The 14,450-nt window shown below is 35.8% G+C and overlaps 1 protein-coding gene across 4 annotated transcripts; it reads right to left on the bottom strand.

The window, feature by feature from the left end:
* Positions 1 to 3,010: 3,010 nt before the first annotated feature.
* LOC136208659 (TSL-kinase interacting protein 1) lies at positions 3,011 to 13,530 on the bottom strand. Of its 4 annotated transcripts, none has more exons than XM_065999752.1 (14): positions 13,332 to 13,530; positions 11,806 to 12,014; positions 11,613 to 11,695; positions 11,475 to 11,522; positions 11,280 to 11,389; positions 10,872 to 10,956; positions 10,492 to 10,768; positions 9,559 to 9,696; positions 9,317 to 9,468; positions 8,983 to 9,221; positions 8,530 to 8,905; positions 6,982 to 7,419; positions 6,260 to 6,397; positions 3,011 to 3,556 (listed from the first exon to the last, which is right to left on the bottom strand). In XM_065999752.1, exons 2-14 carry the CDS (start codon positions 11,930 to 11,932, stop codon positions 3,314 to 3,316), a joined length of 2,454 nt encoding a protein of 817 aa, XP_065855824.1. In that variant the 5' UTR covers positions 11,933 to 12,014; positions 13,332 to 13,530; the 3' UTR covers positions 3,011 to 3,313. The 4 variants fall into 4 exon arrangements, with proteins under 4 accessions (XP_065855824.1, XP_065855826.1, XP_065855827.1 ...); XM_065999754.1 differs by having other exon boundaries at positions 9,559 to 9,693; XM_065999755.1 differs by having other exon boundaries at positions 6,260 to 6,388; positions 13,332 to 13,529.
* Between the last annotated feature and the right edge of the window lie 920 nt (positions 13,531 to 14,450).

Raw genomic sequence — 14,450 nt, 5'->3', positions numbered from 1 at the left:
ATGAATAAACCTCATATTTTCCTTATCATTTCTTAAAACTCTCAAAACAAACGTCCTCTAAGAGTCTCACTTCTCTCTCTATCCGAAAACCGCGGGTATCCGAACCGATGTGAATGGGAAATAAATAACTGTAAAAATTGGGGATGGGGATGGGGACGGAGAATAATTTATTAGTCTCTATCTTTTTACCTAACACACTGTTTAGTCACTCTATTTTGAAAAACACATTACAGTGTCTCTATCTTTTATCAATATTAACCCTTTGGTCCTTCTGTCTAATTTTTAAAGATTTTTAACCGTTATATTTAGCATAAACAAATAGACAGAAAATAACAGAGTAAAATATTTATTTTGTATCGTACTATGGCTGTCTTGAAAGCTAAGATTTGTTCGGTTAAAAATCTAAAAAATATAGATATAAGGACCAAAGAGTTAATATTAACAAAAGATAGAGACATTATAATGTGTTTTTTAAAATAGAGGACTAAACAGTGTGTTAGGTAAAAAAAGATGACTAATAAATTAATGGGGAAATTACACAGAAATTCATATTTCAAAAACTATTTACAACTATGTCAAGTCATAATTTTGGATTATGTCAAACTAGTAAAATCAATACTTTTAATATATTTTAAGGATTAGAATTTATAAATTAGAAGTATACAATATATTTTCTAGGGTTTATTATTTATGAATTGAAGTATATAATTTTTAAATTATGGTGTAAAATCATAATATTAAGAATTAAGTTTAGTGATATGACTTACTTCTAATTTTGTATTTAATTATGATATTCCTATATTTGACCCTAAATTAATTACCCAAACCAGAATGAGATTAGAATAGATTGGGGTAAATCAGAAACTAAAAATGGGTAATATTAATAAAATAAATATCAATAAAAAAGAATGAAACATCTTTTCTTTATTTCCTGAAACACACAAAACAAAGGACACTTTATAGATCTATGAATTGGTCACTAGGCCTATTCGTAGGTCACTAGGTCTAAATATATTAAATATTTACAAGTGTCATTAGTAAAAAAAAAATTCTAATTATGACACTAATTTTAAAATGGGAGAATTACTAAACTAGCCCCTTTTAAGGGGTTAGTTTACATTTATAGCCTCTTTCAAAAAAATTTACAAAACTAACATATTTTAACAGACAACTTCCATCTTTGCCCTCATCTTCTTCCTAAACAGAACTTCATCTCTCTAACGTATCAAACGCTACGATAGGAAGAGGAGGAAGAACGAGAAGCAACGGCGGCACACTCAAAGAGGTGGAGAAGCGAAAGGCGGCGATAGGAAGAGGAGGAGAAGCGAACGACGATGAGAAAGAAGGAGAAACGAATGGCGGTGATAGGAAGAGGAGGAGAAGAAGGCGAACGTCGAACGGAAGAGGAGGAAGAAGACGACCCTTTTTCCGGCAATCTCGTCCCAATATATATTGTTTTTCTTCCTTTTTCATGTTTTTCCTGATCGTCCGAACCCCAAAAACAGTGACATTGTTATCTGAAAATGCATTTTGGTTGGAATATCAGTTTCAGATTTCCCCCGACAGTGTCGATATCTGTAGATATCTGTAGATATTTGTAGATATTGCATTTGTAGATATCTGTAGATATATGTAGATATTTGTAGATATGTGTTGTCGATATCGACAAATATCTACATATATTGTAGATATCTGTAGATATTTGTAGATATCTACAAATATCGACAAATATCTACAGATATCGACACTATCGGGGAAAAATCTGAAACTGATATTCCAACCAAAATGCATTTTCAGATAACAATGCCACTGGTTTTGGGGTTCGCACGACCAGGAAAAATATGAAAAAGGAAGAGAAACAATATATATTGGGACGAGATTGCCGGAAAAAGGGTCGCCTTTTTCCTCCTCTTCCGTTCGTCGTTCGTCTTCTTCTCATCCTCTTCTTATCGCCGCCATTCGTTTCTCCTTCTTTCTCCTCGCCGTTCGCTTCTCCTTCTCTTCCTATCGCCGCCTTTCGCTTCTCCACCTCTTTGAATGTGTCGTCGTCGCTTCTCGTTCTTCCTCCTCTTCCTATCACATCGTTTGATACGTTAGAGAGATGGAGTTCTGTTTAGGAAGAAGATGAGGGCAAAGATGAAAGAATTTGTTGAAATATGTTAGTTTTGTAAAAAAATTTGAAAGATGCTAGAAATGTAAACTAACCTCTTAAAAGGGGCTAGTTTAGTAATTCTCCCTTTTAAAATTGGTTTATCAGTTTTTTTTTAAGGCAGTAACTGAATTTGAAAATACTAGAAATAAAAGTATAAAATCCTAATATATTTTAAAGAAAAAACATGGAATGATAAAATGAAAATATAGTAGTTAGTTAAATGTAAAATAAAATTCAAATTTAATTTTTGATGTAATAATATAATTTAAAAATAAAAAATATATAATGAGAATCTCGTTTAGGCTAAACTCGAAATTTGATTTTCAAGCTAAACCCGTTTCAGTCCGAACCTAGTTAAAATGGTAAATGCTAAACTAGATTTGAACCGAGTCTAGAAATCCGATCTATATATAACAAATCTAATTAAATTGATAAATATTACATTACACTTTTAGGACACATTTGGTAAGATGTAATGACCTTTATAAATTGTAATGGAATGTCCATTACATTGAAGGCTCGTTACCATTGCAATTCTCATTACATTAAAAAATTGCTTGAATTCTCATTACATCCAAATCATGTAATTCTAAATTCTACTTTTAGAGTTTTATTTGACCTCTCATTTATCAAATCTCACCTCTCGTCATTCTCAAAAACACAAAAAAAAACGTAAAAAACTGAAAACGAAAAAAGAAAAATAGGACAAAACGGTAAAAATGAAAAAAAAACACCGAAAAACTATATACTAATTTCATGTTTTTCAAATTTTTATATATTTTTTTTGTGGATTTTTTAATTATTTAAATAAAATTTTATGATTATGATCTCGGATCAGATTAACATGAAAAATAAAAATAAAAGAAAAATGGTCCTTTTTACCCCCAACAGGGTTGGTTGCACAGTTAACAGTAATTTACATGATGGTAATCAAAGTTACAAGTCGAGGGAAAAAAAAAACTTTTGTATGAAATTCTCGATATCTGTCTGTATTTGTACACATGCTGGCCGGAGACTCGACTCCGGTCAGGGAACCTGTTTTCGACAGAAAAGGATTTTCTTGGCTTGCACCAACCCCTTCAGCACTCTCCTTGCGTCAGCGACATAGAAAATCAATTAGTCGTTTGTTATGTTTGTGAGACTCAGCTCCGACGAGAAGTTTCAGACCTGGCTTCCGATTTTGAAATCGGAAAACAAGGAACTTTCTCGGGCATCGGCTGCTGGTTGTTGTGTTGATGATTCTTTCTTGTCCAACCCAAAGAAGGAGCAATTCTGAAAGGCATCCAAACTGCTGGCTATCAGACGGTTCAGACCGCTAAGGCTATCGGTTAGCATAAAGTCTTCCGTGTGGTATTTGGTCGTCGTCGACGCCATTTCAAGATCGAAAGGTCCTAAAGATTCAGGCTGCATGACCAGAAAAACAAATAGAGAAGAAAAGTTAGGTTGCATTCTTCATTAAATTAAATCTGAAACCAATACATCGAGAAGGAGGTGGACATTCCCACACTCCACCAACAGACACAGACACAGAAACTACCACCTTAGTTAAGCAATGAACTGCAAAATTCGTTGAACGCTTGACATAAGAGATTGAACGTTATCTAACTCTTTAATGAAATTGACACACTCATAAACCACATCGGTCAAATATGATAAATAATGAGCCGATTTATTAATGGATTGAACAACCGAAACACAATCCGATTGAACTACTACTACATTATTTCTACCTGACAATTTATTCCACGTTAGTGCTTCCCGAATCGCTATTCGCTATTGATTAGGAACAAATAATTAGGGCTTAATATATACTCAACCCCTCCAACTTGGACTCAAACGCCTAATGACCCCCGAACTTTTAAAACGACCTTTCTGCCACTGTATTTGCTTGAAACGACTTCCACTACCTCAACCTGTTCAATCTTTTTTCCACCTCAACTGCTCGTAATGCATAAGGTTGTAAAAAACACTAGACGCTAGTCAGACGGACAAGGGTCTCGAGAATTAATCGAGATTAATCCGATTTGTATTTTTTATTTGTTTCTTTTTATCAACATTTTTTTTTATTTGTTAATTTAATTAAAATATATATTATATTATCTAAAAATAATAATATAGAAAAACACTTATATTTGTCACATATATCCTTAAAAATGGACAAAGATCAACATTTCAACAACAATATCATAGTTGTTAGAATCGTATGAGTCGCGACTCGTACGATTCGATTCATGAAGAATTCGAGTCGTATAAAAACACTTATATTTGTCACATATATCCTTAAAAATGGACAAAGATCAACATTTCAACAACAATATCATAATTGTTAGAATCGTGCGAGTCGCGACTCGTACGATTCGATTCATGAAGAATTCGAGTCGTATCTATGGTACGACTCAGAAGCTTCATGAATCGGCCGAGTCACCACCGATTCGGTCGATTCACTGAGTCACCCGATTCGGTCATTCAGGCCACCATTTAAAAAAAAAAACAATTTTTAACAACTCAAAAACGTACAGCAGAAGAACTATTCACTTTACAAAAACAAAAAAACGAAGTTATGAAACACAAATAGTTTCAATTAGATGACTCTTCACTTTACAAATTGTAAAACCTTCCCTCTTTTTTTTCTATTAATTTGTTATTATCTTTTTCTACTCTCTATTCATTATATTTTCTATGTTCTGTCTGTCACTACTTTCTTTTATAACTTGATATAATTTCTATTTAGATATTTTTTTTGGTAAATTTCTATTTAGATATTAAAATTGCATTTTTGGACTAATATTTAAAGTTAAATATGGTTAATATTTTATTTTTTTTATAGCATTTTGAATTTGATCTGAATCTTACAATTCGATTCGATTCACGAGTCCCGATTTGCAAAATGATATTTCAAGTCACGAGTCGAATCTCGATTTAACAACTATGAATATCATTAAAGCAACTCAAACAAATAAAATATAATTTTCACAAGCTATTAAACAATGACCTTGAAATCATAAATCATATCATGAAAACAAGTGACAATGAAATTAAACCAAAATATCTGAAAATAATAAACACAATTCACAAATAACTATGCGACAATGTTCAAAAGTGAATTATAATAAAGCAAAAAGAATTAATAATAAAAAATTCTTTCGTTCATTGTTGCTTAGGCAGCGTATAAGCGGCGGCCCAGGCGGCTAAAAATCTCCAAGGGGCAAAAAACCCGCTCAAAGGGACTAATCGGAGAAAACCAGGGCGGATTCTCGATTTCGAGCGCCTAGGCAGTGACGGCCTTGTTTTTTTAACATAGGTGATACCTACAATGTGTGATACCGCCATGTGTAGCTATGACAGTTTAAGCAAGATGAGGAGGTTAAAAAGCCGTTTTGGAAGTTTAGGAGGTTATTAGGCGTTTGAATACAAGTTGGAGGTAGATATGTATTAAGCCAGTAATTAGAGAACCCATTAACATATCTTGTATGCTATCTCATGCTCAAAAAGGATATGGGGTAAGGGGTGTAAAAATGGGTTGTTATGTCATAATCGTGTTGTATGATATAAATCCCACATGATTATCTGGGGCGGAGACAGTAGGGGCCTGGAGGAGCCAGACCCCCGGACCGCCGGAACCACCCCTACCTTGGATGGATGCAGCCCACTGGATGTTGGAACTACCCGTACTATGGATGGTTTCGCCCCCACAATTTCAGGTTCTGAATGATTAATTAACTCATTGAGTTCGTATATGATAGGTGATAAATTTTTCTAAGTTTGTTCGGAATGACGCAATATTACTTTTGTAGTCCAAATCTAGCTTAACTTTGGGAAGTTTTATAGTGGTACGTAAAAGTAAAAATTGGTTCTGACCACTCAGATGATAACATGTATATATTAGCAAAAAAAAAAAAAAATTGGGCGAGTTCCATTAAGAAAAAAATTACGCACTCACATGTAAAATTGGCCCCCAGCGGACCAATCATGTATCCGCCACTTATGATTATATATGATTAAATGCAAGGAAAATGAATCGTGTCAAATGGATTCTTTCTGTAAATCATGTGAGAGATTTACAGCTCTAATATGGGGCTTAAAAAGAAATGTTGAAAGAGAACATACCCAATAGATATCACTTAGCCCGGTAAAATCTTTGGGCGAGTTTTCCACAGCTTGAAAATCGGGTGGAGGAGTATCAAAATGGTTTTCATCAGCAGGATAATCCACAGGCTCTTGTCTACTGTGTAATTTCTGCATGATCTAATAGACATTAATGTTCAACCCATGGTTTGACAATGATGCAGTAAAAATATGTTGGGCATAAAGGCTGAGGCTTATTTAGCCCATGTGGTATCCAAAATTTTATCATTTGCCCCCTATGGTATCATTTGGTAACATTTGCCTCCTGAGGTATTTCCATATGTGACATTTAACCTATTTTGGATGAAAAGTTAACCGATTTGTTAATTCTTGCCACATGATACAATTTTTGACACGTGAATATACACATGACAATTGTTTAATTATTTTTTTCCATATAGACTTAATATAGTAATAAATAAGAAAAAAAAATTCCTTATTTATCCACATATTAAGTCTATATGAAAATAAAAAAAAAATTTAAAACAATTGTCACGTATAAATGTCGCATGTTAAAAATTATGCCATGTGAAAAATTAGACAAATCAAATAATTTTTCATTCAAAATGGATCAAATCTCACCTAAGACAATACTTAAGGGGGCAAATGTTACCAAATGATACCACATGAGTCGAATGACAAAAATTTGGATACCAAGGGTCCAAATAGGGCTTTAAACCAATTATGTTGAGATATAACAATACCTCAGCAAAGGAGCCCGAGATCGTCGAGTTCGCCTCTTTGCAAGTAATTAGAGAGTCAACAGCAGTAGAAGTAGGAATTTGCTCTTTGCAAGTAACCAGAGTGTCAACAGCAGTAGAAGTAGGAATTTGCTGGCGCTCAGCATAATTCTTCTGAAACGAGAAGGCATCGCATGTTTCTTCAGCGTCCCAAATCGACGATGTATTGGATGTCACCGTAGATTGAAATACCATCATATGTTGATGCTTTGACATATGAGCAGCAATGGCAGCATCGAATGAATCGCAGCTGAATGGCATTTGCTGTAGACACTGGTCGATTTGAGCAGTAGGCGCGTCATTTGGTACTTCTGACAACAGATCTCCAATGTTAATGTTGGTGAGGCTGTCTGCCCATTCGCCAGCAGAGAGAGCAGTGTCATTGCTCAATCTCAAGTCATCCTAAGCATTTACAAGTTGGGTACAGAAGTTAAAGAGAATGTTTCTATATAAAACCACCAAAGTTAGGACGGTGTTCCCGTATCCAAAATTTTCAAACTTGCGGTACTGGATACTCAGATACGTAACAGTATCGGGCCCTGAGGTATTCTCATAGGTGACATTTTCCCCCGAGGTATTCCCACATGTGGATAAATAAAGAATTGTTTTTTCCTTATGTATCCACATATTAACTCTATATTGGAAAAAAATAATTAAAACAATTGTCATGTGTACATGTCACGTGTCAAATATTGTGTCACATATGGGAATACCTCAGGGGGCAAATGTTACCAAATGATATTATGGGGCCAAATGACAAAATTTTGCATACCACAAGGGCCAAATAAGCCTTTATGCCAACACTAAATCATATCCAATTATTCGTGATCTTAATCATAAATTCTAGCATGAAATAAGTTCCAAATTAACTATTAGCTCTTCCATAATCATAATTCATAATAATAGATTCTAAATCTAAAAACTAAAGTTCAATTCAATCACAACCTAATTTCATTAACTAATAGTCTAATAACTACTTTAGGTCAAAATCCATATTCATAACTCATCTAAGTCATCACCACCATTATCATCATCTCCAACATCAAATTCACCCTTAAGGTTCTCGATCTCATTCTTTTCATATTCAAGGAACTCATCTAAAAAGTCAGATTCTTCTTCCTCATCATCTCTAAGAACTCTGTAGGAGTTCTTTCTCGGAAACTAGAAGATAAACTTTCATCAACCATAGATGATATAGATATGGAAGGGTTGAGATTAAATCAACCACTTTTAACTTGGAACCTAAAAAAAGAACTGACTGGCTTATAAAGTTGCGCCTAGGCATGCCTCTACCAAGGCGCTAGGCTCGCAAAGGCATACTCAGGTGCGCGCTTCTAGAATAAAGCCTGCCTTTTGACTTCTCAGGCAACATGCCTGGAGTCTAGCACCTGAAGCACACCTTCAATAACTATGAAAGGGTCTAACATGAGATACATGATTAAGATGATAAACACAAGCATTATAGTTTGAAGTGCCATCCAAAAAAGTACGAGACAGATCTGGTACACTTACAGTATCACTCAATTGTTTTATATCCATCCTATCATCACTTCCCTTTTCATTCCATGATTCACTTGCTACCGGATCCGAGGTCTCGACTAAGTTATTTCCGGTACCTGTAGCAACATACTCGCACATCTCATTGGACCTATCTGCAGGCTTGCATGCAGAAACCTCACTCTGGTCTACTGCAGATAGTTGAACCCTGCAAACATCCATATGTTTCTCAGACTGATCACTGGTTGATAGCCCAGATACAGGTACAGAATCGACAAGCTTCCTCCTTTCATTTTCCATGCCCCTAGTATCCCTACTAGGACTTAAACTTGATGCTGACGGAGCTTGAAATGCCATAGGTGGGAACTCATCCTTGGAAAACCAGCCATACCTTTAATTGTATATGTCAGTTAGCATCCATTTGGGTTGAGCACAAGAAATGCAGTTGGAAAGAAAATTAGAACAAACCTCAAGCGGAAAACGGAAGGGCTTCCTATAGTAGAGTATACATCTGCTGCACAAACAATGGAGTCTTGTGTCCAACTTTGATAACCAGCTAGATTTTCTCTATGAGCACTGTAAGGAAAAAGCATTAACTCTCCAGATGCTATACTAGATCCGCCCCATTTTCGATTTAGGTGTTCCATCACCGACGAAATCTTTTTCCGGGTACTAAGAGTGAGCTCCAGATGCGGATTGTGATTATCCTGGAGACAGAGAACAGAATTAAACAGGGTTACTGGAAAACAAAAATTCCTTAACATTTAAGTGCCCTCATAGATAGGGAATAATGTGTGCTCACCATTTCTAAGGCTCTTCGAGTGCCCTCATCGATAGGGAATAATTGGAGCTTCAGTTTCATGTTAGCATGAGCATTGCTCTCAACATAGTGATTTTGGGAGAAAACGAGCAAAGAGGGCAGATCTTTTTCGATAGGGTCATGACTCTTTGTTTCTGGAAATTAAATGTAAAGAGTTATTGCTTGTTGAAATTTATGTAGCATTGATTTCAAACTTGCTGGGGAAAAAAAATGGTCAAACTCACCCGCTATACCATGGTCATGTACAACCTCTTTATCGGTGGCCGTCCGCTCCAAATGCTCAGCAGCATCAGCAACCAAGGAAACCCCAGCAATTGCGGCCTTTTCCCATTTTTTATATGCAGCTGCCGAGGCAACACCTGCTAATAAATTAATAATAATAGCAAAAATGTCAGCTACAAACTATTCATATTCAGCGCGAAAGGAACTTACTAGAAGTTGCATTTTAGCATTCTAAAAATAAGGCACATTTAATAAATCAAGAAATTAGATAAGCACATCTCGGGAGCAGGATATAAGCTTACGATCTCAAAACTTCTTTTTTTTTTTTTAATATGAAAAAAAATGAAAAGGTCTTATTCAAAACCCAAAATATGAAATCCTTTTTCTCCCACCTCACACCTCAGAACGCATCGTTCTTATAGAGAGAGAGGCGCTTTAGCATCTTCTTAACCCGAAATGGCTGGGGAGGGTGAGAAGTTCTTTTTTAGGGTACCCCTGGGAACAGATCCACTGAAGACAGGGTGAGGCCTGTAGCTCAGAAAATTAGAGCACGTGGCTACGAGCCACAGTGTCTGGAGTTTAAATCCCTCCTCGCCCACAACAAGCCAAAAAGGGAAGACCTTTCTTTCTGGAGGTAAGAAAATCATGTTAGGGATAGAGAACCAAAAGCTATGGAACTTGGGAGTGGGTCTTTTCCCGAAATTGAATGTCCTCACATTTTCTTTTGATTTTTGTTATCATTATGCCTTTGCACATAGTGTGCCCCGGCCCCCTCTATTTTATGCAATAATTCTTTCCATAAGGACCTAAATCCACATCCCTTTTACTAAAGGTTGATTGCAGACAGTTTAAGGATTAGACCATTTCGCATCTCAAGATCAGTACAATTCAAACTTTGTATCAAGAACAGTAGAAGACCATGAGAAGATAATCACCTTGTTTCCTTCTTTGTCTTGGAGGTTTCATTACAGTTGAGTCACCCCTATTACTGCGGATAACGCCTATGTTAACATTGCGCTTTATCGAACCCTTTCCAGCACCTAACCTTTGTAAGTTTTGACTGTCCACAAGAACTAGTTTAACTGTTCTAGTCTCATTTCCAGATATCCTATTCTGACTTGTAACAGCGCTAGGAGCTGTTAGGGAACCATTATCCACCTGTGAAGGACGTTTCCTAACAGTCTTCTTTCGGTCTTTCATGAGTTGATTTTCCTTCATGGGAAAGATATACTAATCAGTTGTGTCCAGAAGTAAATCAAGTTTCACAATCAAAACTGCATCAATTTTTTCAAACATTTTGACAGAAGAAACTAACCAGCGCTTCTATAAATATCTTAAACCTCCGTGGCTTCAAGTGAAGCTTAGAGGCTTTACAGCTGTACTTTTCCAATAAAGACCACCTGAAGAAAGTCAAAATTCAATATAAAGGAAAATAAATCCAGGTTATGTGATCCAGAAGAAAATAATCAATTTGACAACAAAAAATGCTGCTTTTCATGATTGAAACCAAATAGGAGAATGCCGAAATCCTTGATTGTTATGCTAAATTCTATACGGCTTTTATGTTGGCTTATATAAATAATCATCCATCAGAAAATACATGCTACTTATGTTTTCAGGATCTTCCTGCCCCAAATCTATTTTTTGACAAATTTTCTCAATTCAAAATGCATGCTTGTATGGAAAGAAAAAAAAAAGCAATCCACTCTACACCTAATATTACCATCGAAGCATCGCAGCATTAGTATCTTTAGAGTTTTTGGCATCTAAACACAGTCCTGGTCCCAGCAACTTGTTCATACGCCTCACAAGACGATAGTAATAATGTCTGACCTGCAAACATAAAAGAGAGATAAAGATTAACAAATGCATTGGAAACACCAAATAACAAGTGAAGCTAAACGCCATAACAATCCACCTGATCCTTATTTTTGCTCTGTACTCGACGAGTAATCTTTTCAAAGTTCTGCATCCAAGTCATATTGAAAGCAATTTATCAAAAAAGAAAAAAAGAAAAGAAACTCTGGAATGTAAATATACACAAGTATTAACATACCTTGCCAACTTGTCGTAATGCTGTGAAGAAACTTTCTTCCTCTTGACGCGTCCAAGCAGCCCACTGCCTCGTTGGCTTTTTGGCTGCAATGGTAATTTATTATATTTGAAGTTGTAACAGTATTACCCTCTGAACAGCATATTGACTAGAGAACCTACAATCTGTAGAAACAAATATAACCAGAATAACATACCTGGAAGTTGTGGCTCAACATGATCTGGGATAGGTGGTGCAATAACAGGATCTCCATGCTGAGTTGAATTATTCTCTGCAGGAAAATGCACCTTAGAATTTAAGTAGAAATGTGAATCCATCTCCATGCTAAGGCATGACAAAATTCTAAAAGCTCCTTGATTGTAGCTTCAGAATTTTCAAGGTTTTCTCCCTTTGATCTCCTACTTCCTGCAAAACCAAATGAAGCAACACCAGTTGAGAGAAGATGAGATAGACAAAAAGATGATAAAGAAAGTTTGTCATGATAATGATGCATTAATGAGAGATCGTAAACTAATTTATGACTCTGGCTTGGTAAAAGTCTAGGCTAAGGCAATCAATCATTGTTCTTTGGACCTTCTCTTCTCTATTATCTGGACAGAAATTGTCACCAGAAAGCCTTATGAACATCACTTTCTCACTCATTTCTCAACAATGAACAAATGATACGGTCCAAGCCTTCCTGCTAATAATCAGAATAACAAATTGATTTCAACATGTTGGCAATACATTTTCCATCTCTTGTTTATCTATTGGAACAGTCTTCAGATCTCAATTATTAGGAGAAAAATGTCTACAAGAAGCATATTTCCAGTAGGGGTGTCAAAACAGATTGTTGCATCATAATCTTGTTATATGTGATCTATATATTTCAGATGATTACATATAAAGAGGGCGGCCCGGTGCATTACGCGTCCCCGCTAAGCGAGGGTCCGGGGAGGGGTCCCACCACAAGGGTGTACTGGGGGCAAGCCTTCCCTTACCAATTTATTTGGCAAGAGGCCGCTCCTAAGACTCGAACCCGTGACCACAACAACGTTTTACCGTTGCGCCAATGTTCGCCCTCAGATGATTACATATGCAACAAAAAAAAATTGTGTCGAAACGGGTGTCAGACGGGTTGTCTCTATGAATCTTTTCATGTCAGAAATGGAAAACCCTAATTTCCAAGTTCGTCTAGGAAGCACAAGGAAAATAAAAATAATATTCCACCACCGCTATCAAGCATCATGGGTAGTAAACCACAACTTTGATGAAAAGTTTCAACTTTATTTCTTACTAGAAAACCCTAATGGATACCAATCCTACTTTCAAAACCTGCAACGACCTAACGTTTAGCTAATCAAACTAAAGAAGTGTCAAAAAGTTCAGCAATCTAAAGCAGGTAGCCAAACTTAAAAATTAAACACAACGAAACGAAAATGCAGGAAAGGAAACTACATTAGGAAATCAAATCTCGACTTTTTCAAAAGCATAGGATTCTAAGAATCAAACCCCACAACAAAATGCATTAAATCCAACAAATTAATAAAGAAAATTCATTAAACTACTACAGAATCGGACACTAGAGCTCATAAAAACCATGAAATTTACCTTTATTTAGTTTTTCCCCAAATTTCTAGCAGTTAAACAAGAACTAGGGTTTCGATCAGTACTGATCAATTTTGACTTCAAAAAATTACAATCCACAAAGCAAATCTGAGAAATTGAAGTCAAATTGCTCACCTGAGAGAGCGAGAGACACTTAAAATGGGGAAAATCAAGGAAACCCTAAGAAATTCGAGGATAATTTTGAACACAAACTCAACGAAATCGTAGAACAGTAGACAGGAGAATGGAAGAGAAGGGAAGGGAATTTTTTTTTTTCCTTTTTTCGTTTTTTCCTTATTTTTTACTCCCGAGAAAAAGAAATAATAAAAATAAGGTTATTACAAAATGTTAGTTAATTTCAAACATTAATATAAAGATAAAACTACCAAGTCTCTTATCAAAAAAAAAAAAAAAATCTAAAATTTACACGTGTCATTTAGTTAAATATGTGTCCTCATTTAGGATTCTATATTAAAATTACTATATTTTTTTTAAGATATTTATATAATTTTTTATCATAATTACAAATGGAATGAGTTGGATTAGCTGCTGCCTCAAGAATGTATTTTCTGCATGGCAGCATATGTCCTATTTTCAGACAGTGATGAATTAGATACAGTTTTTTGGATGAAATATGCCTCGGGTTCGTATACAGTTGCGCCAGGATATGAGCTGCTCTTATCCGAATAGCTTGGTGTTTCCTAGAAGATTTGGTCCACCATTTGGAAACTCAAAGTGCCTGAACGAATTCGGCTTTTTTCTGGTTAGCAAATCATAACTGAATCCTTTACAATGAATTAAGGGTTGCACGTCATTTGAGCAATTCTGCTACATGTGCCGTATGTGGAGGGGTTGAATCAATCTCGCATGTTCTCCGTGACTGTCAAAACGCAGTGGAAGTGTGGTGTCAGATTATCCCTCGAACTTTCCAGCAGCCTTTCTTTACCATGAATTGGGAACTTTGGATCGACAGTAACCTTCATGCTGGCTTCAGGTATAATAGTTTTGATTGGACTCTTTATTTTGCCATTATGTTGTGGTGGATATGGAAATGGCGGAATGATCGACTTCGTATTCAACGACATTCGATTTGGTAGGGATAATGTGGTGTTCCTTCGACAGAAGTTTATGGAGTGTCACAATGCCTTTAACAATCCACATACTAATTCTATCACCTCGAAGCAAGTTATCAGGGTTAGTTGGAAGCCACCAGATTCAGGGTGGGTTAAACTTAACTCAGATGGAGCGTGTAAA

This window comes from Euphorbia lathyris, chromosome 10, assembly GCF_963576675.1.
Source record: "Euphorbia lathyris chromosome 10, ddEupLath1.1, whole genome shotgun sequence".
Taxonomy (NCBI): Eukaryota; Viridiplantae; Streptophyta; class Magnoliopsida; order Malpighiales; family Euphorbiaceae; genus Euphorbia; species Euphorbia lathyris.
The sequence above is the reverse complement of the archived record's forward strand: the minus strand, read 5'-3'. Positions and strand labels throughout refer to the sequence as shown.

Excerpts from the sequence above, each read along its gene's own strand:
- LOC136208659 (XM_065999752.1), bottom strand. The coding sequence starts at position 11,932 with ATGGAGATGGATTCACATTTCTACTTAAATTCTAAGGTGCATTTTCCT. Across the intron at positions 11,390-11,474 it reads AGAGCAAAAATAAGGATCAG|GTCAGACATTATTACTATCG; the intron begins GTGGATTGTTAT and ends TTATGTTTGCAG. Across the intron at positions 3,557-6,259 it reads GGCTAAGTGATATCTATTGG|CCTGAATCTTTAGGACCTTT; the intron begins GTATGTTCTCTT and ends CTGGTCATGCAG.